The 27,970-nt window shown below is 35.8% G+C and overlaps 1 protein-coding gene across 5 annotated transcripts in view; it reads right to left on the minus strand.

Annotated features, from left to right (window-relative positions):
- The window catches only part of MYRIP (myosin VIIA and Rab interacting protein), a 131,922-nt gene that overhangs the window by 16,877 nt on the left and 87,075 nt on the right, over positions 1–27,970 (minus strand). For 3 of the 5 annotated variants that reach the window (XM_088150930.1, XM_088150929.1, XM_007433638.3), the window contains 6 exons: positions 27,044–27,124; positions 25,981–26,078; positions 24,788–24,868; positions 23,454–23,606; positions 6,281–6,455; positions 3,141–3,781 (listed from right to left, as the gene is read on the minus strand). In XM_088150930.1, the coding sequence (XP_088007056.1) occupies positions 3,141–3,781; positions 6,281–6,455; positions 23,454–23,606; positions 24,788–24,868; positions 25,981–26,078; positions 27,044–27,124 (1,229 nt within the window). The remainder of the gene's footprint in view (positions 1–3,140; positions 3,782–6,280; positions 6,456–23,453; positions 23,607–24,787; positions 24,869–25,980; positions 26,079–27,043; positions 27,125–27,970) is intronic. The other 2 variants (XM_088150931.1, XM_088150932.1) reach the window with 2 other exon arrangements.

A 27,970-nucleotide genomic window follows, 5' to 3' on the forward strand; every position in this document is an offset into this window, starting at 1 on the left:
CCTCCCCCCATACCAACACTGACTAGAACCAAATTTGGAAGAAGAGAGCCACTGCAAAACAGTGCCCTCCACTTCTGATCCTCTAACCCAGTCCAAAAGGACTCCATGATCAATGTCATTCAAAGCCACTGAGAGACAGAGCAAGTCTCAGCAAGGATGGATGCACCACTCCCATTCCAAGCCCTCCAGAGGTCATCCACAAATCTGACCAATATTGTCTTGGCACTATAGCCCATCTTGAATCCTGACTGAAAGGGATCTAGATAATCTGCTTCCTCCAGGGCCCTTTAAAGCTGAGTGCTTACCTTCTCAATAACCTTCCCTAAAAAGGGAAGGTTGGAGATTAGAGAAAAGTTATTCAACACAGCTGGATCAAAGTGAAAAAGGAAGGTATAAACACATCAGCTTCTATCTGTAACATGCACATACACGACCCTAAGCCCATCAAGAAAAGCCAAACACATTGATTCCACTTTCAATGAGGGCACCTTATTACTAGACATGTTCCTTGTAGTCCCCAAGCTGATTAAAAAAAAAAGTGTACAACCTCAGGCTGAAAAAGGTAGTGTCTGTCTGTCCGTCTCCCCCTGCTCCTCTGCATTCTCTTGTTTCCACTGCAGACTTTATGCTCACAAATATGCAGGGGGCAATAGTGGGTTTGTTGCACTATTGAAACAATTATTCTTTTCCTGCACGCTGTGGAACTTTGCTTAGAACAGAAAGATGTGTATCTTTGATATCAGTGCAGGGAGTATCCCAAGCACACTATATTACCCTTTAGGCATAAGAGATACAGTACCTAGGGCCCACAAAACTTTTGGGTCCTATGAAAATGTTTAAAATTAAAAGTAAAATGAAAATGTGTACACCCTAATTTAAATATATTTAAGATACTGTTATTACTTTAATATGCAACCTATTCCCTGTGACTTATTGAAGAATATAGGTCCAGGAAATAGCTTTATAATCCTAAGCATCTCAGGTATTACTGCAATGAGGCCCTATGAAGATAAAATGTGCCTAGGGCATACAAACATTAGTGTTAGCCCTGATGTCCAATTCTAATTTGTGGCATTTTCAATTCTTTGCTAACTCCAAAATGCTTTCCTTTTTGATCTTTGCTTTTTCTTCAGTGATGATGCTATACCTTGCACCTCTCCCATGATATGAACATTTCAAAAACAACAATATAAAAATGACAATGAAAATTTTATATGTACATCTTGCAGATATGTGTATAGAGTTACTGAAACCAGATACAACTTATGCTATAATGCAGAAACAGCAAGAATTAATTTCACATAAGGAACACAATGTAAAGCCTTAAAATGCTTCATATTAAGTATAAATATGAAGAAAGAAGAGAGGAATCAGCCTGTCTCAAATGCCTGTTAATCTAGGAAAAAAATGTATGAATTGGATAATAAAATGCACAAATATCTAATCAAGTCATCCAATTATTATCTGTGGATATATCTCTTAACTTACTATGTAAAATTAGTCGTGCCTTTTATTAACACTTTAAAAAGCTAAGTCATTGTCTAGAATGAACTCAAGTTACGTTAATAAAAATCTATTTTTTTTAAATCTGTTTCCCATATAAGAATAAATCTAAACGTTTTGTCTAAGAATATACTTGCATTATTAGATGAGCCCTGCATTTGTTTACAGCTTAATACCCCTGCCCAGTAAATGAATGACACTACAAGGTCCACCTAGCAGAAATAGGGAGATAAAATTGTAGCCCTTTTGTTCCTTGATTCCACAACACATTTACCTGGGTTAGGGTCATATCAAGCTACACACACAATCTTCTGTTTCCTGGACTATTAACTACATAAGAACTACATATTAACTACATAAGAATTAAATCAGAATAGTAGATACATAGCTATACAGTAATGTATGTTACATGTATGGTTTCCAGATTTTAAAAATGCTGATAGGGAAGATTTCTAATTCTCACTGCTGAGAAGTAAGATAAGTACGAGGTAAACTGAACAGGAAATTAATATTTTTTTTCTGTTGTCCAAAGGTAGGGAATAAATTAAAGAAAAATAAATAATGCTCAAGACAGACAAAAAATTGAAACAGGCCTTGGCAAGGAAAAATTAATCTGTACGCATAAGCCTTTTGTTTTCTTCGCATAACTGGCAATTTTTAGAGAAAAACCTCTGACTTATTGATAGAGCTGGATACAAATGGCCTTTTGAAATTTACCACCAAATATGTAGTCCAAGAAATTGATGGCAATCTGCTGTGCTACCTCATAGTGGTGGTGCTGGTGGAGTTTCTGGGAAGGATCAGTGAAGAATGTTGGGAGTATATGCCAAGAGTATGTATTACCAGCAGCGCCACCCAACGTATGAGGGTTATCCCAGCTGCCCAGCTAAAGCAAGCAGGGACCTATATTGGGGAGCAGTGATATAGGAAGATGCTGGAGATGGACGATCACTTTAGTGACAATGGTAAAGGTGTCAATTAATACTGTGTGGGGGAAGACAAAGGTAAACCGCATTGATTCTCCCTCGGTGGTGACCCAACTGAAAAAGTCTGTGGAGGGGATTTCCCTAATGATATTTTGCCTTGAATTTAATTGAAACATGAGAAGCAATATGATAGACTAAAATGTGGCTGATTATTTTCTATATGTTGTGGAAACACAGACATAGTCATGTACTATATGCTACATATTCAGCTATGTAAGTGGCCTTTTTTACTTCCATGGGATTTTGGCTATCAAACTCCAGAAAAGTATTCTTTTCCCAAAGTTGGTTTCACAATCAAGCAGTGGAATCTGGGTGTGTGAATGCAGGGCAGGACCACAACAAATAATTTCAGCAGAAAAAAAATTGATCTGGAATGAGAAAAATCATGAGCATAAACACTATCCTTGAAGCTTGTATAAAACATAGTACCAAGCCCTGTTCAGTGGGAAAGTGTCAGGTTAGCTCAGTTTATTCAATGTACAGTTGTCCTTATCAAAATACTTCTGTTAATACAACTGATGGACCACTGATGATTAGTAGAGCTTTCCATTGCTGGCTATGCTTAGGTCACAGCAAAGATTTTACCCTTTTTTGGCAGGGGGGCAGGGGAGAGGAACAGGCAATACACTGTGATCACCAAACTTTGATTACCTGACATGTACCCAAATTCTTCTTGGGTGATTTTGTGCAGTTTTTCCTTTTGCATAAATCTTCAGAGAGAATCTTGCCTTTTTTCCATTTCTTTGATCTCTTTTCAAAGTCATGATAGGATTCTTCATTTTCACTGCTATCTGAATAATTTAAGCTGGTAGCCTGTGGATTAAAATTCACATCCAATTCTTCATGTAACTGTGCTTTTTCCTCTCTGTATTTATTGTTGCAAGTTCCTTTCTGTATTCCTAAGAGACTAGATGTTTTAGCCTCCCTTGAAGAATTGACTGGTGATGTTTCTGAATCAGAGTACACTGTCTCATTGGTAAACACCCTAGGTGATAGGGAAGTCACAGACTGGTATAATTCATTGCCATAACTCCATTCGGCATTGTGCTGAGATTCAACATAATTTGAAAGCTGCTGAGGCCTCTGCTGTAGCTTGTTCAAAGCCACATTCCAGTCACAGTTATCTTCGCTATCTGAGCCCATCTCATCATAAGCAGATATAACACTGGATTCTTTCTCCAAAGCTTTGAACACCTGGCTCTTTGGTTTGGCAAGAATTCGAGGACAAGGCAAAATGACATTTTGCAAGGCTACCCAGTTTCCATCTGTACTTTGTAAAACAGGAGGAAAATCTAAGGAAACACAAGAAGAAAATCCAATATCATTATTATTGAATTTTATTAATATAAATGCACTCTTAACTATATTTTGGGCTGTGTTTTTCAATTACTATAAAAAGGAAAGTTTTGGTTATTTTATATCTCATATATTGCAAGGGAATAATAAAGTTCATATGAATTTGTATCACATATATTATGATAATGTACTGTGAAGATGATTAATCACAATTTGATGAGTTTGAAAAGGAGCTGGAGTTTTAATAAATATTTTAAAGGTTTATAAAATAATGGAAATTTTGTTTTGTAATCCACCTGGAGTATTGGATAGATAAAAAGCATAATAATAAATAAATAAATAAATAAATAAATAGTATAATAATAAATACATATTATTAATATAATTAAGATTTTTTTTTAAAAATCTAAAAGTGGTTGTAATGTGTATTTTAAGGATTATATACTGTGCATTAGAAATCTATGGAAACCTGTAATGGGATATATGTTTCTCTACATGTTAGAGCTGGTAGTGCTGACCATGATAAAGTCTAACAATCTGGCACCGCATGGGTATCCAATGCAACAGTGGGAACACCCTCCTGTTTCTTATTAATCTAGACAGATTAACAGCCAAAGATTACTTCTAGGAAAGGGCTATATTTGTTGGATTGGGTAAAAGTCTTGCTATTGATCTACTTATTATCATATCATCTAGTGTCCTTTCATTAGTAGCATTAACAGTTTGGAACTTCACAAATACTGTAGAGGAATGTTGCTGATTTGAATATAAACTTAGTCGTACATAGAGAAGATCAGCTGAAATCAATAAGTCATCCTTGACCAACTGTTCCATTTATCACAGTTGGTTTATATTATGAATAATTAAATCAAGATATAACCAAGAATTTTAGGGAGCTAAAGACCAAGAATGCAAAATTTAAAAGATCTTGAAAATTAAAGCTATAATGTTTATACATGAAATCTTAGTAGGCTTTTATGCATATTTAGTTACATATAGCTATTTTATTTTTGGATCAGTGAAAGCACTGATTCCCAACTGTTTAATATGTTCCTGGAACTCAAAATAATGAACAGTGCTTACACATTTTTAAACAGCATAGAACTATGGATAAAATACAGTAATACCTCGGTTCACGAACGCTTCTGTTCACGAACAATTCGGTTCGCAAACAGCAGCGTTCGCAAAACTTTGCTTCCGTTCGCAAACTCCGCATCGGGTGATGAACACGACCCGCGGCCATCTTCCCTGCTCTGACACATGGTTGTGGCTTCCTCTAGGCGAGATCACGGTCACAGACAGACACTTGCTGTGAAGCTTTTTGGTGTCATCTCAAGCAAGGTTAGTGTTCTCTCTCTTCATACTGTACTGTACTGTACTTTGTTTCATATTTTTATGGTTAAAAAAAAATACATATGGTTCAGAACAGATTAAACTTATTTACATTGAACCTTATGGGGAAATTTGATTCGGTTCGCAACCAATTCGGCTCGCGACCAGAATTGTGGAACGAATTACGTTCGTGAACCGAGGTACCACCGTATATGTAACTACAACAGCCTTTTTTGAAAGCATTTCTTCTAGAGTATAAACAATCAAATGCCATTAAATGGGAATAAAAAATCTGTTGGGATCTCAGTTTGGGTAATACATTAATAAAACAGCCAGAGTCTATTTATCCTCAAGAATAGCTGCTTAATTCAATGGCATTGTAAAATGCTTCAGGAGCCAATTGTTCATGCTGAACTTCTGAAATGTTTTTCCAAGACAAAATCTTTATAAAAGATTACAGCTTGATTAGTTAAATTCACATAAGCATCAACTGCTGCTGCCAGTTCCATCTATCTCTCACAAAAGAGAGGCATAAATTACTTTCTCAGGCTTCAAGCGTAAAAAGCACAGAAACAGTAGCTTAACAATGAAAACAAAACAGATACAACTGCCTCCATGCAGCCAAGGACTAACTCCCTTGGAAGCAGCCTTTGGTATCCATATCTACAGAAGGAAGGAGGGCATATTTATGCAAATGATGCTGCAATTGAACTAGTTACTGAGGTCTAGTCATGAGCACTGGTAAACAGTTTAATCTTGGGACATGTAAGGCTTAACTCTGGTAACAATTATACCTTTTGGTGAAAAAATGATCACTATATTACTATCAGGCTTTTTCTTGTTTGCATATTTAATGATAGGTTATACATAATATAAACTATTGGTTGCAGTTATGACAGAACACATATTCCAATTACTGGTTCAGCATAGAGGTTCTGAACATTTAAAATTTATATTCTTAGAATATTTTATGGAAATGCTGTCCATTGTTTCTCAAAACCTAGTAGCTATTTTAAAAAGAAAATTACAAGGCAGTGACCATTCTTAGTCTGTGGATCACTGCTTTGCCTTATTCATTCATCTTGCTTCCATTCTAAAAGACTATGAAAGTAGCTATTTCATACAGTGCAAAGAAATATCATGCAGATATTATAGGCCTTTACTTGGTTCATTTAATTGGTCCACACTCTTCCAGCTAGGCAATGTAGATAGTTTGTGTTCTTGTTTCTTGATTGGGCCTTTTGGTTCCCTCAAGACAGATTCAAACATGGTAGGTGTGAGAACTGGGTCTCTGGCTGATGTATCTTCATTAGTCAGTGAAAACGCAGATTGGGATCTCTGTTAAAGAAAAATATATATAACTTTATAAAAAGCAAGCCTGGACAGGAACCATTTCTTTAAACTGATTATGTGTTAAGCCATTCTGAAAGCCTTTCTGCCTGTAGAATTAGATTTTTAAAAACTATTTAAATAAAGATTGGGAATATTAACAGAATAACATTCTAACATTAATTTAATGCACTTATTTATTAAATGTATATATTGTTGTAATCTACTAAGGACTCCTGTCATGCACAGCCACAACAGTGCAATAATAAAATATCCATAATATAAATGTGAAACATCCCCAGTAAGTTTACAATAATCAATTAAAAGAAAAAAAAATACTTAAAACATTATAACAGAACCATAAAAAAGAAAATCGTACAACATAAATCACAGAGAGCATCCACCACTGATCTCCAAAGACACTCCAGAAAAGTGCCATCTTCATGAGCTTTCAGAATGCCATCATAGTAAAGTGCAGGCTGTTGTACAAAGCTGAAGCTGCTACAAAGAAACAGGGTCTTCTGGCCTCAGTTTCTTCTTATCAGATTTTTCAGTGTTTATTATAAACTCAGAGTCATTGGATTATCCTTTTATTTTAAAGTATGTTGTCATAATTGTCATCTTTTTGTTCTTGAACTTTGAACTCAACCTGGAAACTACCTATATAATTACTCTAAAAAATATTTAAATGCAACATCCTTCCTCTGGCTTCTTTTTATTCTTTTCTGCATCTTGGCTGTTGGTTAAAAGCTTGACAATAATGGATTCTATCACCAACTAGGAGCTGATCTAATCTCCAGATCATGGGAAATAATGATTTCACTCTACTCCACCTTGGTCAAATCCAATTTGGAGTACTGTGTCCAGTTCAAAAGGACAATGACATAGGAGGACTATCAGGATGATGAAGGGTCTGGAAGCCAAACCCCATGATAAATAGTTAAAGGATCTGGATGGGTTTAGCCAACAGAAAAGATGACTAAGGGAAGGTATATGAGTAGTTTTCAAATATCTGAAGGACTGTCACACAGAAAAGGGAGTGGACTTATTCTCTAATGCCCAAGAGATCAGGACCAGAATCAATGAAAGGAGATTCAGTCAGAGTAACTTTCTGTCTGTACAAGCTGTCAGCCAGTAGAGCAGGTTGTCATATGATGTGAAAACGTCTCTTTCACTAGAGGTCTTCAAGCAAAAGCTATATGGTAATCTGTCAGAGGTGCTCTCGTGGATCCTGTAGTAAGCAGGAGGGTGGACAAGGTGACCTCTATGATCTTTTCCAACTCTACAATACTATATTTAGAAAAATCCCAGTATGTAATTCTCCTGGGATATTCTTTCAGAGAATAGATAATACAGCTGCGCAGTGCTTCATATTCAGCGCATGAGGGACTGATCACACAGCACCTCTCTGTAGCTCCTTACAGCAGCTGCAACTTGCCTGGGATTAGACAGCTATCCTCCAGAACTGCAGCTCAATTCCAGCAAAATATATGTTTACTGTAAGGAGTTGCAGACAAGTGTTATGTGCATGAGCACACACACTCCAAGCACCTTTTTGCCCTCAATTTTAAAGCACTGCCCATGCTAATAGATAACCGAAGACGTAGCAGTTTAAAAATCCGTTTAAAAAAACAACAACTTATATCTGAGAGAAGCCAAGAGTATAAAGTGTAATGAAGGTTTTCTAACATGAGGAAGAGGACAAGATACAGTCTTGAACTAACAAAGCAGAAACTGAATCCTGTGATTCTTCTAAAGCTACAGCTTTGGTTCTTACTCTGTCTACTCCTCTTCCTTGGGCAGAGGGTTCTAGTAGCAGGTTCTACAAATTTTTTTGTTGCTGCTTTCAAAAGGAAAAGAGTTATATTAGCATGCAAAGAATGCTGATATCAGAAGGTAAGAGTAAAGAGATGGTCAGAAGCAGCTTAATGTTACTTTATGGGCTTAATTAAAATGAGATTAAAATGAGATGGTTGTGAGTGTATCCTCAAAAAAAATCTTAGGAAGCTTTTTTTTTTTCCAGCTAATGTCAGCTTTTGCTTCAGGTTGTAAAGCCAATTAATAAGATTATGCTTTATTCTGATAACTCAGAGGGTACCTGAAATTGTTAAAAGTCGGACTCATGGTACAAGTACAGTGGTACCTCGGTTCACGAACTTAATTTGTTCCACGACTCTGGTCGCGAACCGAATTGGTCATGAACCGAATCAAATTTTCCCATAAGGTTCAATGTAAATACGGTTAATCCGTTCTGACCCCTCCGAATTTGGTCGTGACCTGATTTTTGATCGCGTCCCGAATCAAATTTCCCCATAAGGTTCAATGTAATTACGGTTAATCCGTTCTGAACCATATGTTTGTTTTTTTTTAACCGCAAAAATATGACACAAAATACAGTACGAAGAGAGAGAAAGCTAACCTTGCTCGATGCAACTTCTGGCGTGGAGGACAGGAAGGCAGGTTGGGAGGCAGTTACTGCTTGGAGGGAGAGTCCCCCTCCCTACAGGAACCATGACCACATGTCACGGGAGGGAAAATGGCCGCGGATCCTGTTCGTCACCCAATCTGGCATTCGCGAACGGAGGCAAAATTTTGCAAACGGAGCTGTTCGTGAACCAAATTGTTCGTGAACAGAAGCATTTGTGAACCGAGGTACCACTGTATTAGTAAGCCTGAATTTTTTTTTTTTTTAAAAGTAATGTCCAGTATGAGAACAAAAGAGAAAGGAAGGCTAAATTTGCTGGAGAGGCATTTTAGCACAAATCACTCATTTAGCATTTAGCTGTTTTAAAAGGCTAGTATTTAGTTACACTGATTTTGAAAGTGTGCTCTTGTTATCGACTCTAGAGAACTGCAGTTTCCAGGAAAATTTGGGGGAAGCTGAAACTAAGATATTCCCAACTAGGATAATTGTAAATCAAAGCCATGTAAATACAAAGACTCTAAAACCAACAACATTGTACTTTAGAGCAATGTACATTTCTGTAAATGATCAAGATGGTATCAATTTCAAGATTATGTCATTCTAGTTTAATTAGAAATAAAATGTTTAAAATACAAAGCATATATAAAAATAACTAAAAGTAAAAATTTGTATATCCATGCATACATTATAAAAAGACCTACATATATACAATAGCCATTACAACAATAACCCAGTTTTCAAACAACAAAACTTGTCTGTATAGAATCATATTGATCAGTCTATTTCATTTATAATAGGTCAATTCAAAGGCTGAAAATAAGCATATATCTTCAGTTTAAAAATTTAAACTCTAGAATAGTAGTTTCTACTATAACACACAATCCTATTTTTAGTTATGCACCAAGCTTGATATATCCAAAGTCTTTCATAATGCAATAAATTCCAAGTATTTCATATATAACTCAACTTTATGCTAACAACCTTAAATTTTATTTGTGTTCACAAAGTCATATTAACAATACATTGAATATCAGCCCCCCAAAAGGACTACTACACAGTAATTCTAAATCATGTGTCAAATTCCCTCTGAAAATGAGGGGGCACTTTAAGATCCATGCATGTAGGCACGATATGGTCCAAAGCTGCTGCTGTCCCCTTATTCCCATCAGTGACCTAGGGCTCAACTAAACTGTGCATCCAAGCTGCGGGAACCCTAAGTTCCTTCTGAAATCCAAGAGGGTCCATTAGCACCTGGCATGGACTGAGTGAATAGGTCCTTCCTCCTGTGGTGGTGGGCAGCTTTAAAACTCCAAGGTCAACAGGGAAGGATCTCACCATTACAAGATACTGATGGTAAGATCCCCTAAATTCAAATCATGTCACTACTATCCTGAGACAAAAAACAGATCTATTGTATCACACACACATGTGAGTTGGGTTCTCAGTTATCTGGGTCAGATCCATGGTTGCCATGGCTGCAATGAACCCCTGAGCTGCCTCTGAATCTGCACTAGAGAAGGCAAATTGAAGTTCCTCAATAACATACATTTGGGAAACTCACTGCTATCAGCCACAGTATCAAGCATCTCAGATAGGGAGGCTGCTAAGCAGCAGAGAAGCTGGTACTAGCAGCAATCCCATCAGATCCCTAGAGCCAACTTTATGAACAGAGTCTTGCATCTGGTTAACTGCAGAGCAGTGCCCTGTCCTGGAACCACAGTTCACAAAACCCTGATGACCACATTTCCAAAAAGGCAACATCTCCATAAACATTTTTATTACTTGAAACAATTATTATTATTATTATTATTATTATTATTATTATTTGATTTTTAGATTTGTTATAGCCACCCCACTCCAAAAGCCTCTGAATGAAAGACAATCAATGAATAGCCTACATAATGTAATAATAATCTAAATTTCAGCAAAAACAAGTTGATTGATAGCCTAAACCACAGCTTATTTGGAGAATGTTTTTACCAAGAACTGGTAAAACTATAAGCATGTGGACTACTGCCACAGCTGCATTTGTAGCACATTTGACTTAAAGGAAATAAATTGATTGTTACATTTTCAGCACACATTTTTAGATCTGCCATCTTACACAGAAAACTACCATTTTATTTATCTATAAATACTTCTGTAGGAACCTTCACCCATGTTTTTTTCTTTGAACTGTTGGTGCCAATGAGAAACTAAATCAGCAGGTGGCAGCAGAAACAAAGTTATGATTCCTACTCATTTGTATGCTACCTATAATCTCTGGGCCAAGCATGGCACAGTGAATTTAAAAATAAGAATAAGAGAAAAAATAAGATGGTTTGGCAGATAGCAAACCAAATAAAGCAAACACAAAACTCTAAAGTCAGCATTCTGCGCAGCCCATTAAGGGAGGCAGAGCTAAAGAAGATCAGGAATTTGGAGTGTTGTTCTAAAAACTTTGTACTCAAGCCATCATCTGTATCCAAACTTCTGATAGATTTCCTGTATCCCCTAGGACTTGTGTGGTTGTGAAGGCGGAATCCACACAGCTGCAAAGGTTTCTAAGAAGTAGGACTGTAAAAATAATTTGAAAGAGGTACTTTATAAGGCATCCCTCTTTGAACTGTTAAAGCAGCTACATCTTTTAGAAGGCTCACATAATTCCTTCAAAGCCTGTCCCTGGTAGTCTGCATATGCATGCACAGACAATGTTTCTGCTGGAACTATGCATGTCCATATATGCACAGATCATTGAGCCATCTTGCTTTGAATAAACTCCCTGAGAACATTGTCCCTGAATCTATATTTTCAATAATTTCATGGCAAAGGAAACATTAACCTCCCCAAGAAATGAACTTCCCTGTTGAGAAACTATGGTTTTGAGCAATAGTGCATGTCCACCTTCTTAGTTAGCCACGTGAATGAGGCTGCTTTCTGATTTACTGACCCACAACCCAAATGATGTTTTGTAGAGCTATGCATGCATCAAAAAGTGATGCATAAATGCAGTTGCATCATTCTTCAGGCTCTCACTGAGCACTCAGACACAACGGCTTTAAAGAATCACATTAAGGACAGGGTTGCTAATTAACTGACACCTTAAAGAAGCCACAGCTTTATTCATACTCACTCAAGAGTGTGTCCCTGAGCACCTCTCCTATGTCATTTTCAAAGCATACAGAGCCCTAAAATTTGGATAACTATTCAAAGGTTTGGAATTTTTCTTCCTGCCAAAGAAATTGTTCAAAAGGCTTTAAAATGGAAATATTCTTAAAGATAGTAAATCTGCACAAGAACATTTGATGACAAGACTTCTAGCCAGAAATATACCTGTCGTGCAGCATATTATTTTTGCTATATGTTGGAAAACCTTTGGCTTGGGCCCCTGCTGATTTGTATGGGGGGGGGGTGTCTCTCATATCTTTTCCCACAACCATCTTGCACCCTCCCTGCAACTCCTGGTAGCTGCTACGAGTCACTCTATTCCAAGGACATTCTCTCTGCCACTGATTTACTATTGCCTTTAGCCTGACATCACAGGGAGGTCTGTGCTAAAGCCGTGATTCCTTTCCCAAAATGAGTATTTTTAGTTTATTAAAAATGTATATCTTCATTGTATATAAAAATGTCAGCACCTAGAAGAAAATTAGGAAAGAAAAAGACAAGGAAGAAGCAATGAATGAATACCTTCTGAAGCGGTTGATCGAAGTCACTATCAACTCAGGGACTAGATGCTCCTTCAGCCCCAGGATCTTTCATAAACACATACACACAGAGAGACAGAACAAGTTCACACAACACAGATCTCAATCCATTAAATAAAACAGCATCTGTAGTGCAACTAATTTCACAGAATCAAAGTGGTGGTCCAAATTCACTAGACCCAACCCTGTTGCTGATGGATTGAGTGGGTTTTTCCCCCTCACCGCCTTTCAGTGAGCCTCAGAGAAAACAAAAACCCCAGATACAAGGGCAAAATGGAGGCTGCCCTCTTTATTTTTTTTAAAACTCCTCTAAAGAAAAACCCATGCTTCTGACTGATTCCTCAGCATTTGATTTTCCCAAGCTCTTTTTGTCCCCAGATGGTACCTGAATGGGCAGTTCAAATCTGTTTATTTATTTAACCAACTTATATGGCCATCCATTTACTAGAATGAATTCTGGGTGGTGAACAACAGTAAAAAATGCAATGTAATGAGAACAAATAATTAGAACATTATTAGAACAATATAATTAGAACAATTTACCTTTAACCTTTTCAGTGCCTGAATGTCCTGAAGTGGAATTTCCCCCCTTTACCATTTTGTAGTATTGTGTTGCATTTGATCTTATACCTCTTAAAATCTCATTTGATAAAATAACTGTGCTTTAATTATGTGCACATAAAGTGGACAAATTGCTCTCCATTTGCAAATGTTAACAGTAAGTTCTGAGGTTTTTTGAATTTGAACTTTGCTCTTCATATAGTTTTGTTTTTGTTCCACAGTCATTGTCGTTAAAAAATATATTAATGCCAATGAAATTGTTGTGCAACAGAATTTATTACACTAATAAATTTATGTGTCCGGTGTCAGGGTTATTAGAAATACCGAACTCTATATGCAAAGTGCAAATAACAAATATAGAATGAGTTTTTGTGAGTATATTTGCAGATAAAAATTATTAACAGAAAAAATAAGTTGCTACTAATGGAAAATAAATGGAATAAATACTGTTTATACACAAGCCTCAGCCCTTGAGGTCTGGCTTTTATAATTAGCATCTTTCAATGAAATTGATCACCAGTTCTTTCGTAGAAGATTCTGTAACTTCTGCATTACAACTATTTATTTGCTTAATTTAAAATACACACCAATCAAACAGATATTCTAATGTATCAATCAATCTGCAATAAACAAAACTGATTTTAAAGACTGTGTCTCTGTAGATGTTAGTTTTAAAACCAAACATTTTGGCTGAGTTTTGTGGTGATAAGACAGTAACTTTCACTTCTGAAGAGCATTAATTCACACTTTCACTGGGAAAGAATTTTAAAAAGTGCCAGCTTCCTGGTAAGCATAGCATTTTGTTTTAGTATTCATAACTCCTTTCAACTGAAGGCCATTAAGTGCTTCTTAATGGTGATTAGTTATGCCTTGCAAAGCACTGAATAAATGTGGTATTGCAATTATTTTGCAGTGGGTAAAATGGGAATTAAGACTTGGAGCACACATTAGGTAATGCACCTGAATTAATCTCTTAGTTAATAGGTCAAATACAGCATGGAAGTCAGACACTGAGATAACCTGACAACAGTCTCAGTATCTTCTATCAAACTGACCACCAATGTCCCCTTCTTATCAGTACACTAATTTATGCTGTTTAAGAATTTAGCCTTTATAAACTAAACAAAACTAGACTTAATGCAGCAATGAAATTCACAAATCATTACAAATGATGCTACACATCTTTCATCTCATCACCTCCCTCACCAACAGTATTAGCTCTGCTTTTATTCTCCCCTTCTGTCCTCTGTGCTGATTTTAAGAGGCCCTTCAGTTTCCATCCTTTTCTCTTCTTGATATGTGATCAGAATGTGATCACACATCAGAATATGTGATCAATTGCTAATCACAGCTTACTCCACTCAAACACCTTTTTGACAGGGAAAGCCTAGAAGATTCATTTGTATGTGCTTTATGTGCATACACACAATTAAAAATAACTTGCTAAATAACTCAATGAAGTTTTCTATTATAACATATTTTCAATTACTCCTTTAGAATTTCACGGTATCACAGAATACAGTTTCTTAGAAATCAGACTAATAAATACTTGATGAAATTGAATATGAGAAATTGACAAAAGTTTGGCTTCTTTTCGCCAATGAAAAATAAGAATTTTTCTCTTATTTTTCTACTGTCATTCTACAATATTCTGAAATTTAATTACTGCTTGAGTCTAATTTCATTTTGCATGTATATAATATTATTTACCATATTAAAATCAATAGATTTTCTTCTTTATGCATACAAAGAGTCCAGTCATGAATAGGACATATGTATGTATCCTTTTAAATGCCAGTTACAAGGTTGATACTGAAATTCCATACATGCTGTACATTTTTACACAGCAATTCGGTGTCTCATTATGTTGAGCTGTAAGTTGATTTTGAACATTTGCAAACATCTTCTCTAAGTTGGCTGCCTTCTAGATATCTGGATTTCAATTCTCAGAATTCTAAGTAATGACAGTGCTGGCTAGGGAATTTTGGGAATTGGACTACTTTTCTGGAAGGCACCAAGTTTGGGGAAGGCTATCTATCTTATACTACAGTCAGCTTTTGAGAGAATGCTTGGTTCCAAAATGTTTTACCAGAGATACAAAAAACTATTATTCAAAAACAATAATAATTCCTCTTGTATAGTTTTTGGATACTGACCAATATCTATGGAAATCAATTTGCTAAATGTAAATGGAGAAAATAAAATAACTGTGCCAATAGATGTGCACTGACAGTGCCATCCAATCCTTACACTACTTCAGTATTAAGATTGCTTGATAAATAATACACACACACACACACACTTTAAGTTTCTCGGCTATTAAAAGTATTGCAGCAGAATAAAACATATATATTTCTATAAATTTCACCTAATTAAGTGTTAAATTTCTGTTTTTCTAGGGGATTTATCTATGTTAAAAGAAAAGATTTTTCTCCTCTTAGCTTGTCTTAAACCAAAACTAAAGCAGCTAGAGATTTCTGTTTTCATCAATATCCCATTAATGGAAAGATAAGGACCAGTAATATCAAACTTAACCAAACCATGCTTTCAACCATATTTCACAATATGGAATAAAAGAGTATGAATGTATTCCAACTGATAATTTCACTTAAATGAATTCATGAGAAACATTTGCTCATCCTCGCCCATCCTGATAGTCAATTATTTCAGAATTCAGAATAAATACATAGTCATTTGTGCCAAACCCATGTGCATGAGATAAGAACCCTGAAGACTAAAATCAAAATGTCATGGTCCCACTGAATGACAGTTCTGAGAAGGAAGGGGAAGAGCCGGAACAAAGTTTAATCCACTAAGCAGAGTCTACTACTGCGGTCTTAGCAGAACTATCTTTCACCACCTCCAATTTTCCACTCCGGATTATTATTGCTAGTAGACACATGGCCTCCAAGCTCACAAGAACATCAATACTACAATTCTGAAAGCAAAAGGGCTAGACTACTAGAAAGAGTACCTAATGAGTAGTGATCTGGAGATAATTCTGTATTCAGGTAGAAGTCAGAAACTTCCATGTAAATCTCTGCCTGAGATATCAAATGCTGAAATATTTGATTGCCTGACCTTGGTCTTTGATTCTAAGTACTGTACAGTTTTCAGGAAACCCTGACTTTTGTCTGGACAAGTACTTTGTTACTTATATAAAATCTTGTTGACTTGAACTCTGGACTGGATTTTGTTTGCTGTAAATACCCTCTGCTGTTTGACTAAATCTCTTGTTCTGTTGGATCCTGAAGTAAAAGCCAAATACATCACTTAACATAATTGAGCTTGAAATTTTTATAGGAAAATGGAGTACAGCAGGATATTGGCTGCTCCTGTATTGTCTCCCAATTTATCTTGGTGATAAAGATAAATCAGAAAATCATTGCATAAACATTTTATATGAATAAAAAGTTATTCCTATATTTATCTTAATATACATAAGACTCTGAAATGCACATATAATAAAATAAAAATTATTCAGAATTTTACAACATGATTGTTTTAAAAATATCATAAAATGTGCATATTAAAGAAATATAAATTGCAATTTATATCAAAATTTCAATTTACACAGAAAATTACATTTAAATGCTAAACATAATCAGGAGATATTTGCGCAAATATGTATGGGACTATTAGTATATACTTTTTCTGCCAAATTTGTAATTAGCAGGATCAAACTGAATATGTCTGTCATAATGGCCTGATTATTTGAGGGACTACCTATCCCAAATAGTATCTGTGTGGCCAATTTGAATGCTTTGGGTTCCTTTGATTAAACAATGCCATCTATTGAGACACCGGAAGCATGCCTTCTTAGCTATAGTGGTTGCTGTCTAGGATGAGGTTTCCCCCAAGATCTGGATGACTCACACACTGCTGGTATTTCAGAGGCCCTTGAAGACTTGGCTCTTTGTCCAGGTCTCTGGCAAGGGTGACTGAAGTACTTCTTGGTAGCGTGGGTTTGCTTTTGGTTGTTGCCCATTTTTCGCGATCTTTTGTTTCTTGTTTTTATTATTTTTTAAAATCATTTATTATGTTTTTATTTGTGAACCATCCAGGCCTGCTGGGAGTCAGAGGATAAAAAAATCCAGTAAGTAAATAAATTGATAAGGATAATGAAAAACAGATTTGCCCATCCCTAGTGACTTCTCACTGAATTGAAGGTATTGCTACTGGTTGCCATGTTGGTAAATGAAAAACCAATAGTCAGATAGGACAATGTAGAATCTGGATGAATATTTGAACCTGGCTTGCATCATGGAAATCTAGTAGGATAAAACTGTACAGGTTCCACACAGGATGTACATAAACACAGAATGTAACTGAATTTCTCACAGCTTGGTCCACTTTGATTCTCTGTGCAGTAGCAGGAAAGATCTGGGGATAGGAAATGCTATTACAGTGGGATACCATGATTCTCTTTATCCCAATACTTGTACTCATTCAGTTTTAATGTGTGCCCCATTATGGTGGGTATTTGGGAAGTTTTCTTCTTTCTTTCTGTGTTAACAAGGAGATAACCTGCTTCCTCTGAGAGAGATTGCTTTGTGTTTGATGCCACTAATATCATGATGACCCCCAATTCTATCTCTTATTTCTAAAAAGGTTGCTTTCAAACATGGAGGGACACTCATCTGACAACTGGGCAACTCCTTATTCTTTTCCAGGATTGTAGAGCTGCTGTACAATCTTGGGAAAAGACATGTTTGGCTTAAGGAGCGCTCCAAACAAAGTCCAAAGTCCATGTATTAGGGAGCCTGGGAAGACATGGCTATTTGAAAGGCTGCATTCTACCAGATGAATCTGCTCAAACTCAATGGAAGAAAAATCCTTCTGTAATATCAGCTGCAAATATAGTGTGAACATGAGAGTGATCTTCCTCAGGGTTACCTCCAAGTTCAAAAACTGAGAGCCAGCGTGCTGTAGTTGTTAAGAGTAATGTTGGAGCAGGACCAGAGAGAGCCAGGTTCAAATCTACCCTCATCCACAGAACCCCACTGTTGATTTTAGCCCAGTCACTTTCTCATAGCTCCGCTTATTTCATAGAATTGCTGTTGTGGGGAAAAACTGGAGGAAAGAGTACTATGTATGCTGTTTTTGAGTTCCTGAAGGAAAGGTGGGATATATTTCTAATAAATAATAAAAATAAAATAATCTACTCACCAGGAGAAGCTTGCCTAATTCCATATCTATTTTTTTTTTTTACTGGCAAACAAATATATTTTGATTCAGAAAGTCTCCTGATATCTAAGCTTGACTTCACAGAATCACAGAATAGAAGAATTGGTGTTAGAACCATTTCTCAGACATATAAAGGAATGGGCAATTATCAAAACTATGAATAGATGCAGTTTGCCTCTCTTTCAGAGAAGCACCAAACCTCCCCCCCGCACCAAGTCCTTTGCATTGCAAGAGCACTACAAAACAGAAAAGGATCTTGCCATCAGAACAGAGTACTGTATATAAAGAGCCTTCATTTTTAAAATAAACCAGCCACTAGAATCCTTGTCCTTTTCTCTAATAGAACTCACTAAACCAAGCCTGTAGGTATGTTTCTTAAACTGCTGGGATTTAGAAGAGGAAACTCTGACATTTGGAAAGGGCAATTTAGGCCATCAAAACCAACCCCTGCTCACTGAGAGAATCCAAATTAAAGCACCATGCAGATGATTCTTCAAACTCCAGTGAAGGGAAACCCACCATCTTCCTCAGTAATTGATTCCACTGTCAAAAGTGTTCTTACCATTACTGTAGAATGTTCTTCCTAGGAATCTGCCTTCTTGTAACTTAAGAATTATTATATGCCCTGCACTCTGGGATGGTGGAGAATGGATCTTCAACATCTTCTATGTCATATCCCTTCAGGCACATGAAAAATGTTATCATATATCCTCACAGTCATCTTTTTTTAAAAGGTTAAATATACTCAGTTCCTTCACTCTTTTCTCACATGATTTAGTTTTCAGTCCCCTGATGATCTTAGTGATTTTCTCTGTATCCGTTCCAATTTCTCAGAATTTCTTAAAATATACTGCCCAGAATTGGACACAGTACTTAAGATGGAGTCTATCAATGGAAAACATTGAAGAATTATTACTTTTGGCTGATGTGGGTCTTCCGGGCTGTGTGGCCGTGTTCTGGAAGTTTTGGTTCCTAACATTTCGCCAGCATCTGTGACCGGCATCTTCAGAGGACAGGAGCACAGACCGGAGCAGGGGGCACAGAGAGAACTGCTCCTGTCTGTGCTCCTGTCCTCTGAAGATGCCAGTCACAGATGCTGGCGAAACGTTAGGAACCAAAACTTCCAGAACATGGCCACACAGCCCGGAAGACCCACATCAGCCATTGTATTCTGGCCATGAAAGCCTTCAACAATACAATTATTACTTTTCTTGATTTGGAAACTAAACTTCTATTGATGCAGCCTAAAATTGCTTTTACCTTTTAGAGGTCATGCTATACAGCTGACACATATTTCACACATAACAATACCAATACAATTATTTCCCAGTCCTATACCTGTGTGTTTCATTCTTTTTTAATAAATGAAAATAGTTGCATTTGATCTGTTAAATATTATTTTGTTACTTTTCCCTCCACTTCCCTGACCGTTCAAAGTCATTTTGAAATTTGTTTCTATTTTCTAAAATGTTAACTATCCTACCTACCTTCGTGTCACTTATAAATGTGTTGAACGCTCCCTCCACCCATTTAATCAAATTTATCTAGCATTGTGTCATCTGCAAATCCGCCAAGCATTTCCTCCACCTCTTCATCCAAGTAATTGATGAAAATATTAAAGAATAAAGGGCTTAGGACCCAACTTAATATCTTTCTCCAATCTGATGAGCAACCACTAATAAAAACCCTTTGGGTATGATTTTGAGCCAGCTATGCACCCACTTAATAGACATGCCAACTAGTCCACATAACTAGCTTGCTAATCAGAATGTCAAATGTTCTAGTTATTCAGTCAAAACATATGATAAGTTTAGTCCAGCAAAATTTGTTCTTGACAAATCCATGCTGACATCTGGTAATTTCCACATAGTTTTCAAAGATCTGACATGATCTGCTCTAGAATTTTCCCATGTATCAGTGTCAGACTGGTTGGTCTATTTTCCTTTTTCTCTTGTTTTGAAGATAGGAAAAACATTTGTTCTTCTCCTGATTCTTTTCTAGCACTTCCAAAATTTCTTAAATATAATACAAGATTATCTATTTCCTTCAGTACCAAAGCATGTAAATTAATCTGGTTTTGGAGATTTAAACTCATTAAAAATAAAGAGGTGGTTCCTGATCATTTTTCTATAGTTCTCAAGCTTCAACTCAGCCCCTTCATCCTGCTTGTCAGAGTTTTCTGATGGAGCATATTCTTTTTTGTTAGAAAAGATTGAACCAAAATAGGAGTCTTTTCTTTGTTAACTATTAGCACTTTGGCATCTTCACTGAGCAAATGATATACTGATGCTTTTCTTTTTCTTTTATTTTGAACATATCTAACCATGTCCTTTTTGCAATGTTTACATCTTTTGCTAACCTCAGCTTATTCTAAGATAACATTTTCCTGACACAGCTCTACAGTTTTAGGTTATCTGTCTGTCCTTTTCCTTTGTGACTTGGTCCTCTTTCAATTTTCCATCAGTTTCCTTTTTTATTTTCAAATCCTCATTAAACACTTTATATAGTCACTTTGGCTTCTTCTGCTGTTCCCCATTTTTTTCTCTTCACAGGAATTGTGTGCTACTTATAACTGCTGTGATTTTAATAAAAATATACTTTTTGGAAGTCCAAGAAACCTGTTTCACTATGCTCAGTTTTAGTTCTCCTTAAAATCAAGAACATCTACATTATGTGGTCATGTTCATGCAGTGTTTCTCGCTATGTCCATTTCCTCACCTACCATTTTGATTAGTTTTAAGTCAAAGAAAGTTGATCTTTAATTCAATATTAATAAAATTTAATTCATTGGATGTAATGGGAAGTAGGAATAATCTTGAGGAACAGGAGGAAGAGCTGCAACCAAGACATTGGTCAGATAAAAGAAATTTGAGTCTGAGGCAGAAATGTAATTTGAGAAACTATCTCAGACTTGACCTTCCCTAGTTCTCAAAAAGATAATGGGAGGGAGGGAGGAAACATATTCAGACTTGTAAGATTCTATTATTGTAACTTTATAATAAAAGCAGTATTACCATTCATAACTTTGGTTTCGTAGTCTGGTTTAATTTGAAGGGGTGACATTGGCATAAAAGAGATCATTGAAAAAAAAGTCTCTCTTTAATCCTTACCTGCAGTTGCTGTGGGGGAAGTTAGATATTAATGATCATATAATTATATACTAAATGTAATAGTAGCAATGGCCAACTGATTGGATAAGACAAAACTAATAGTTTTTTTTTCAGATTCTTTTTGTTTTATTGTTATCTTGACAGTCTTCATTTATAGAGACTGATTTGCATGGATTCAATATATAACTTTTGGGCCTCTTAGGACTCTTGAAAGAAGATCCCATTACATTTTGCAACAGAAGCCATAAAACACATTTTTTTCTGTCTTTCTATAATTTTTCAGGTATAGTTTCTGGAGGCAAAAAAACAGTAAGAGGTTTGGCCAGAAGATAAATACTTATTAAAACAGGCTCCACCCTTGATAAAATTTCCAATTGCTCATCCTTTGGTAATGAACAAAAACAGTTAAACAGACTGACTTCATTATCACCCAGGGTTTATTTCTGAGAAAGAGAATATTTACATATGATGCCTTGTCAAGGAGTCATAAAGCACCGAAGGATCCAGAATATTGTCTTTTGGTATTATAGCTTTACATTTCAAGTTATAAACTTACATATTTTTTTTTGGAATTCTGTAATTAATAGAGGCAATCCTTTCATCACATTATGCACACATTCATAAAATACATGAAAGACATAAAAAATACCTTTAATATCATTAGTGGAATTGTAGTATGATTAAATATTAATTCTCTTTTCCGATCAAGCTGGGCAGCCACTTGGTCAATGTGCTGATAATGGCACCAGAGGAGTTGGTTCAGTAAATATATAATTATTTTTCTAGAAGACCAATCCTATCTATTAATTCTATTGTGTATAATCTTGGAGTGAACAAATAAGCTTTGACTTGTCTGTTCCTTTTATATAATGATTGTTTGTTGAAAGCCTAGCCAAGATCTGTTTATGTTAGCTTACTAGAAGGCTAGCCACAGTCAGCTAAATATTCTACATTTCTACAGAAATCTGTCTGAATATGTCTTAACAATGGAATCAAGGGTGCATCTTAATGAATAAATTTTTCTCTAACTGCTGCAACTTGACTGAAGATAACAATTACTGCCTATGAGATTAGAAGACATACCTAACAAGTAAGTATGCTAAATCCAATTCTCAAGCAACTTCTTCTACTTGTTCCTTGGAGACAGAGGGTCTTCCAAAAGTATATCAGCTACTTCAGTTGGGAATGCTGAAAGAATTTCTGACTGAGAATAATTCCCCAGCTCTAGAACCTCATACAGTGGTACCTCGGTTCACGAACTTAATTCGTTCTGTGACTCTGGTCGTGACCCGAATTGGTCGCGACCCGAATCAAATTTTCCCATAAGGTTCAATGTAAATACGGTTAATCCATTCTGACCCCTCCGAATTTGGTCGCGACCCGATTTTGGTCGCGTCCCGAATCAAATTTTCCCATAAGGTTCAGTCTAATTACGGTTAATCCGTTCTGAACCATATGTATTTTTTTTTTAAACCGCAAAAATATGAAACAAAATACAGTACGAAGAGAGAGAATGCTAACCTTGCTTGACGTGACTTCTGGCGTGGAGGACAGGAAGGCGGGTGGGGAGGCGGTTATTGCTTGGAGGGAGAGTCCCCCTCCCTACAGGAAGCCACAACCATGTGTCATGGGAAGGAAAATGGCCACGGATCCTGTTCGTCACCTGATCTGGCGTTCGCGAACGGAAGCAAAATTTTGCGAACGGAGCTGTTCGTGACCCGAATTGGTCGTGAACAAAAGCGTTCGTGACCCGAGGTACCACTGTACATATGAATTCACAAGCTTCCAATACTATTCAACTTTTCATGGCATAAAATGCTGTCCTATGTTACCATTTACAGTGGCTTAACTTTTGTTTTGCAAATTGAAGATATAGCTTATATCCCTTTGTATAAGTTAGCAATTGAGTTCTACTGTACTTTAATGCTTCTTTTCTATATTTATATCATTCAACATTACAATGTCCATGTTTCCACACATTTCTACATGTCAGTGTTTATTAAGCAAAAATACATACAAGCCAAATGTAGTAGCTCACCCATAATGCGTATGTTCCCCTGTGGCTCCTCGGAAAAGTCAGCATGTTCTGTTCTGGGAGAACAGCAGATGTCAGACTTCTGTTGTTCATGAACTGTGGCCTTTCAAAGCCAGTTTCCACTTGCTCAGTTTTGACTGTTTGCTTTCTTATAATCTATAGAAAGTTGAAAATGAAACTAAATAAATTTCATAGTAAATCATTACCAGTGATTTAGAGTGGTTTCATTAAGATATGAAACATATACCTTAAAATTGTCTTTTAGTTCTTGCTCTAGCTCTTGAAAGCTTTTGACCACTTCACCACTATCTAAAACCACATCCAAAAGTAAATTATAATGAATAGGATAGCTAAATATTACTGCCGTTTACTGCATATCATTCTTAGACTCTGTCTCATGTACTCAGACACATGAAATATAAAAAAAAGAGCTAAAGCATCAACGGTTCCTGATAAGCAGCAATTATCAAATATTATTCATTAAAACAGATATGATGGTATTTTATATAAGACATAAATGTACTGGTATTTCCTGAAGGACATAAATAAGGACATACTGTATCAAATCAAATCTTTATTACAGTCATAGACCACCATAAAATAAGGGCATAAGTAAGAAAGGGCGGCTTGCCCTGGTTGAGCCAAATTCTTAATTCTTAGATTATTCTGTCTGGCCCAGAAGCCATACCACATTTTAATCAGAATATGACAAACATTTTGCTCAAATTTTCATTTGTTAAAAAAATATTCCAGCTTATAATGTTATAGGTTTCTTTGAGTTTTCTAATGCCTTGTTAAGCCCTATAAAGAGTTTGGATAATGATTCTAAACTAATCTCTGCAGAAAAAGCAGGCAGGCACACTTAATTCTGATAGAAACAAGAAAGAAAAAGGTGATTTGCTATCAGAGCAAATTAGCTGTCAACAATGAATAGTTACATAAGTTATACCAAAAACAGAGGAAATCACTTCTTTGTCTCTCAGTTTTGTATAAAATTTAGAATAGTCATCAGAGAAGAAAGAGAGCACACATGCAGTTTGAAGATGCTGCTTCAAATCAAGAAGCAACATAATTTATAATTAAACTACAGAGTAAGGCTATGACTTCATTAGAGTAAGAGTATGAACTGAAAGCTGAAAATCCTTGCCTCAATTATCAATTCATTCTATTGTATAATAAAGTTCCTTACTGGGAACTGTGATTAAAAATACTGATCTATCTTAAAGACTTGTAATAAATTATGTGAAAATCTACATAAATACAAATTAATATTAAAATTCTATATATTATTATTCCTATTGATAAATTCACCTAACAATGCAACTCTTGGGTTATACCTTCTGGAGAATGGTGGAAGCAAGCTCTTCTATCAGCTCTTCTTTATGGTCTTGCAAGTAACAAGCTTCATGCTGTTTGTCCTCAAAAAGATATATGCAGATAAGTATTCATTATAAACATACAGAAATTCAAAATTTAAAATGTGCAGAATGGCTTAACAGTTAGACAAACACCGATAAACCAAGTCCCATTTTGCTTTATTAAATCCATTACCCTCATAAACACCATGGATGGCCGTATGGCTAGAAAGGCTAATTTTATAGTTTCCAGGTGGAATATGGCTGCCTGCAGCACAGGTCTGATTCTAGATATTATTCTGGTGGTGGGTTTCCCAGAAATATATGGCCAGCTGAAGTAATAAAGAGGAGGACAAATCAAATTGATCTTTGGTTGGACCTATCAGGACACCATTGCAATGCCAAAAGTCTCAGAAAACAATAAGGAAATATTAGCAATAGCATATGTATCAGCATTGTCTAAAATTCAAGCATGCCCAGGATTTGCCCAACTGTCCATGGCCACATTGGAGGGAGATAGGGTGTGTGTGCATACACATTTGTGTACATACAGAGCACAATAGAACATGACAATCTGTTGATTTGTTTTTAGAGAATACATCATTTGGAGAGGCCTTGCTTATGGTTCTATTAGAGGGTGTGATTTACATACAGCCCAGGCCTAGGATCCCCAGGTGGTAGCATACTAATTATGGAACACTCTCCCAAGGAAAGTCCAGCTGGTCTTTCTGCTGTCTTGTTTTTAATGGCAACTGAATACACATCTGTTCAACCAAGCAATTTCAGGAATATTAATTACTGTAAGATCAATTTTTAAAAATAAAATTTAGTTTTGATTTTTGTATGTTTCTTGTCTTGTAGAATGGGTAATATATTGCTTGTTTTTACTTGTGGCTACTTGGAGAAAGAATGGTAGAAAATTAAATATTGCTGCTTTGATGATGATGATTGAGGAGGAGGAAGAGGAAGAGGAGGAAGACGGTATAATAGTGAATAATTAATATGATAAAATGATAAAATAATTTAAAAATGAAAAATAATGGAATAAAATAACGGAATAGAATAAACTGTAATGATATTGGCTACAGTGTACTGCTGTTACTAAGTGAGCAGGAAATATACAGTATTAGAAGGAATACTTTTTAAAATTAAATGGAAAATAAAAACTTTCTTACCAAACTGTCATTGTATGTCTCTGCCTTGGAAATAGCTTCTTCTATTACTTCTTCTGCAACACGCAAGGCTACAGCAAGTGTATCTAACATACTATGTCCTAGGCAAGGAAGGTAAAAAATACTCATAACAATTATAAAAGGGAGGAGATAATTGAGATGGAAAGGAAACCCACAACTGTTTGCCCAAAAAAAGGGATCCTCCCATCAGCAATCCACTGCTGCAAACCAGGTGAAGATTTCACCTTTTAGTATTATACAATATTTCTTCTAGCTAGTGTTCATGCCCAAAGAAAATCTTTTTATTTTTAACATAAGTAAATGTGGATATCCCTTCAATTATTTTAATTTTAATAATTTAATAATAATTTAATAATGTAATAATAATGTAATAATTTAAATATTTTAAATTATTTATAGTTTTTAGCCATCTTGGAGAGAATTGTATTTCTTCTTTTTTATTGTGAGCCGCCCAGAGTCACCCGTGGGGGAGATGGGCGGCATACAAGCCGAATAAATAAATAAATAAATAAATAATTAGATGGCTATTTGGGAAAGAAAGTTTGCTTTTAGCAGGTTAAATGCTTTTATATGCAGCTTCCCTGGATGAATCTCTCTCTCTCTCTCTCTCTCTCTCTCTCTCTCTCTCTCGGCAAATGGGAAAGAAGGTATTGGTGAACATCCCTATCATGCCTAATTAGATTGCCATAGAGTGTGTGAGTATGTCACCATTAAAAAACAATTCTATCAGAAGCTCACTAAAGCAAATTTCATCCATCAAAAATGTTTTGAATGTTTATTAAAAAATGTTGAATACTATAAATAGCACTTGCAACATAAGTCACTCATCCTAGAGGGCATAAAAATCTATTCTTATTCAGTATACAAAAATTACTGTTTTCTTAGGAAAAAAAGTAAGATATGGTGAAAAAAAAAAAAAGAAGAACATAAACATGTCTTAAGTTATTGCAACTAATGACATATATTTATTCCAGGTTATTTCACTGCAATTCAAATAAGTTTTTATTTATGGTTGAAAACAACAGTACATTTCAAACATCATTACCTTCTGTCTGTTTGTAGAAAATAGAATCACTGCCACATTTGCTTCCTTCATTTTCTGAGGTTCCTTCACAAAAATGTCCTGCTTTTGGATGGAAAAAAAAAATTACTTTCCAAAGTCATCATACATAACATCTAGATAAAAGGGTTTTCTTTAGAATGGGCAGTAATTTCCAAACCATGATTCCAGATGTGTTACACTTCACCTCCTATAATTCCCAGCTAGTATGATTATCTGGCAATTCTGGAAACTGAATGCTAATACACCTGGAAAATGTCTAGTTGGGAAAGGCTGCTGTAATTGCAGTACTAGCTTAAGGGATGGCATTAAAGCATCTTCAAGAAAATGGTATAAATCACTATTATTTTCTTCAAAAATATACTGTAGCTATGAATAATCTCAACACTGGATCCATCACGATTCAAACATAGTTGACTAAAGTAAAAGACAGACCATGAAGAAAAAGGGATTGCACAAAAATGCTCAACATAGTGAATTTTAAAGGGCATCATTTCATGTAAAAACAGATGTTTAAGCACTCTTCTTCTGTGCCAAATGGAACAGGAAAACTATATTATTATTATCTTATTCTGGGAAGAATTAAAAAAGGAATCAGGTCAGGAGTTGGCACTAATAAAAAGAGAAGAGTTATATATGTAAAACAAGCTTTCTCACACAAGTCAGAAAACTAAATGGTGCCTTATCTGCATGGATAAAAAAGCCATGTTTCATGGGCACATCAGCTAAATTACTCAAAATGTCTCCAACATATTTGATGAGAAAGGGAAGTACATATTGCAACCAAAATACAATCTTGCTTAGCTCTTGGTTCATTTTTCCTTCTTCCTTCCCATGTTTCTTAAAATGGCCAATGAGACCTTTTCTAGCTTGCAGCTTTTTACCCAAAACATTGTTGCAGACAGTGTCTGA

The sequence above is a fragment of the Python bivittatus genome, unplaced genomic scaffold (genome assembly GCF_059951505.1).
Source record: "Python bivittatus isolate LINGU-HERP-01145 unplaced genomic scaffold, Pbiv_v1 ctg000610_np1212, whole genome shotgun sequence".
Classification (NCBI taxonomy): domain Eukaryota; kingdom Metazoa; phylum Chordata; class Lepidosauria; order Squamata; family Pythonidae; genus Python; species Python bivittatus.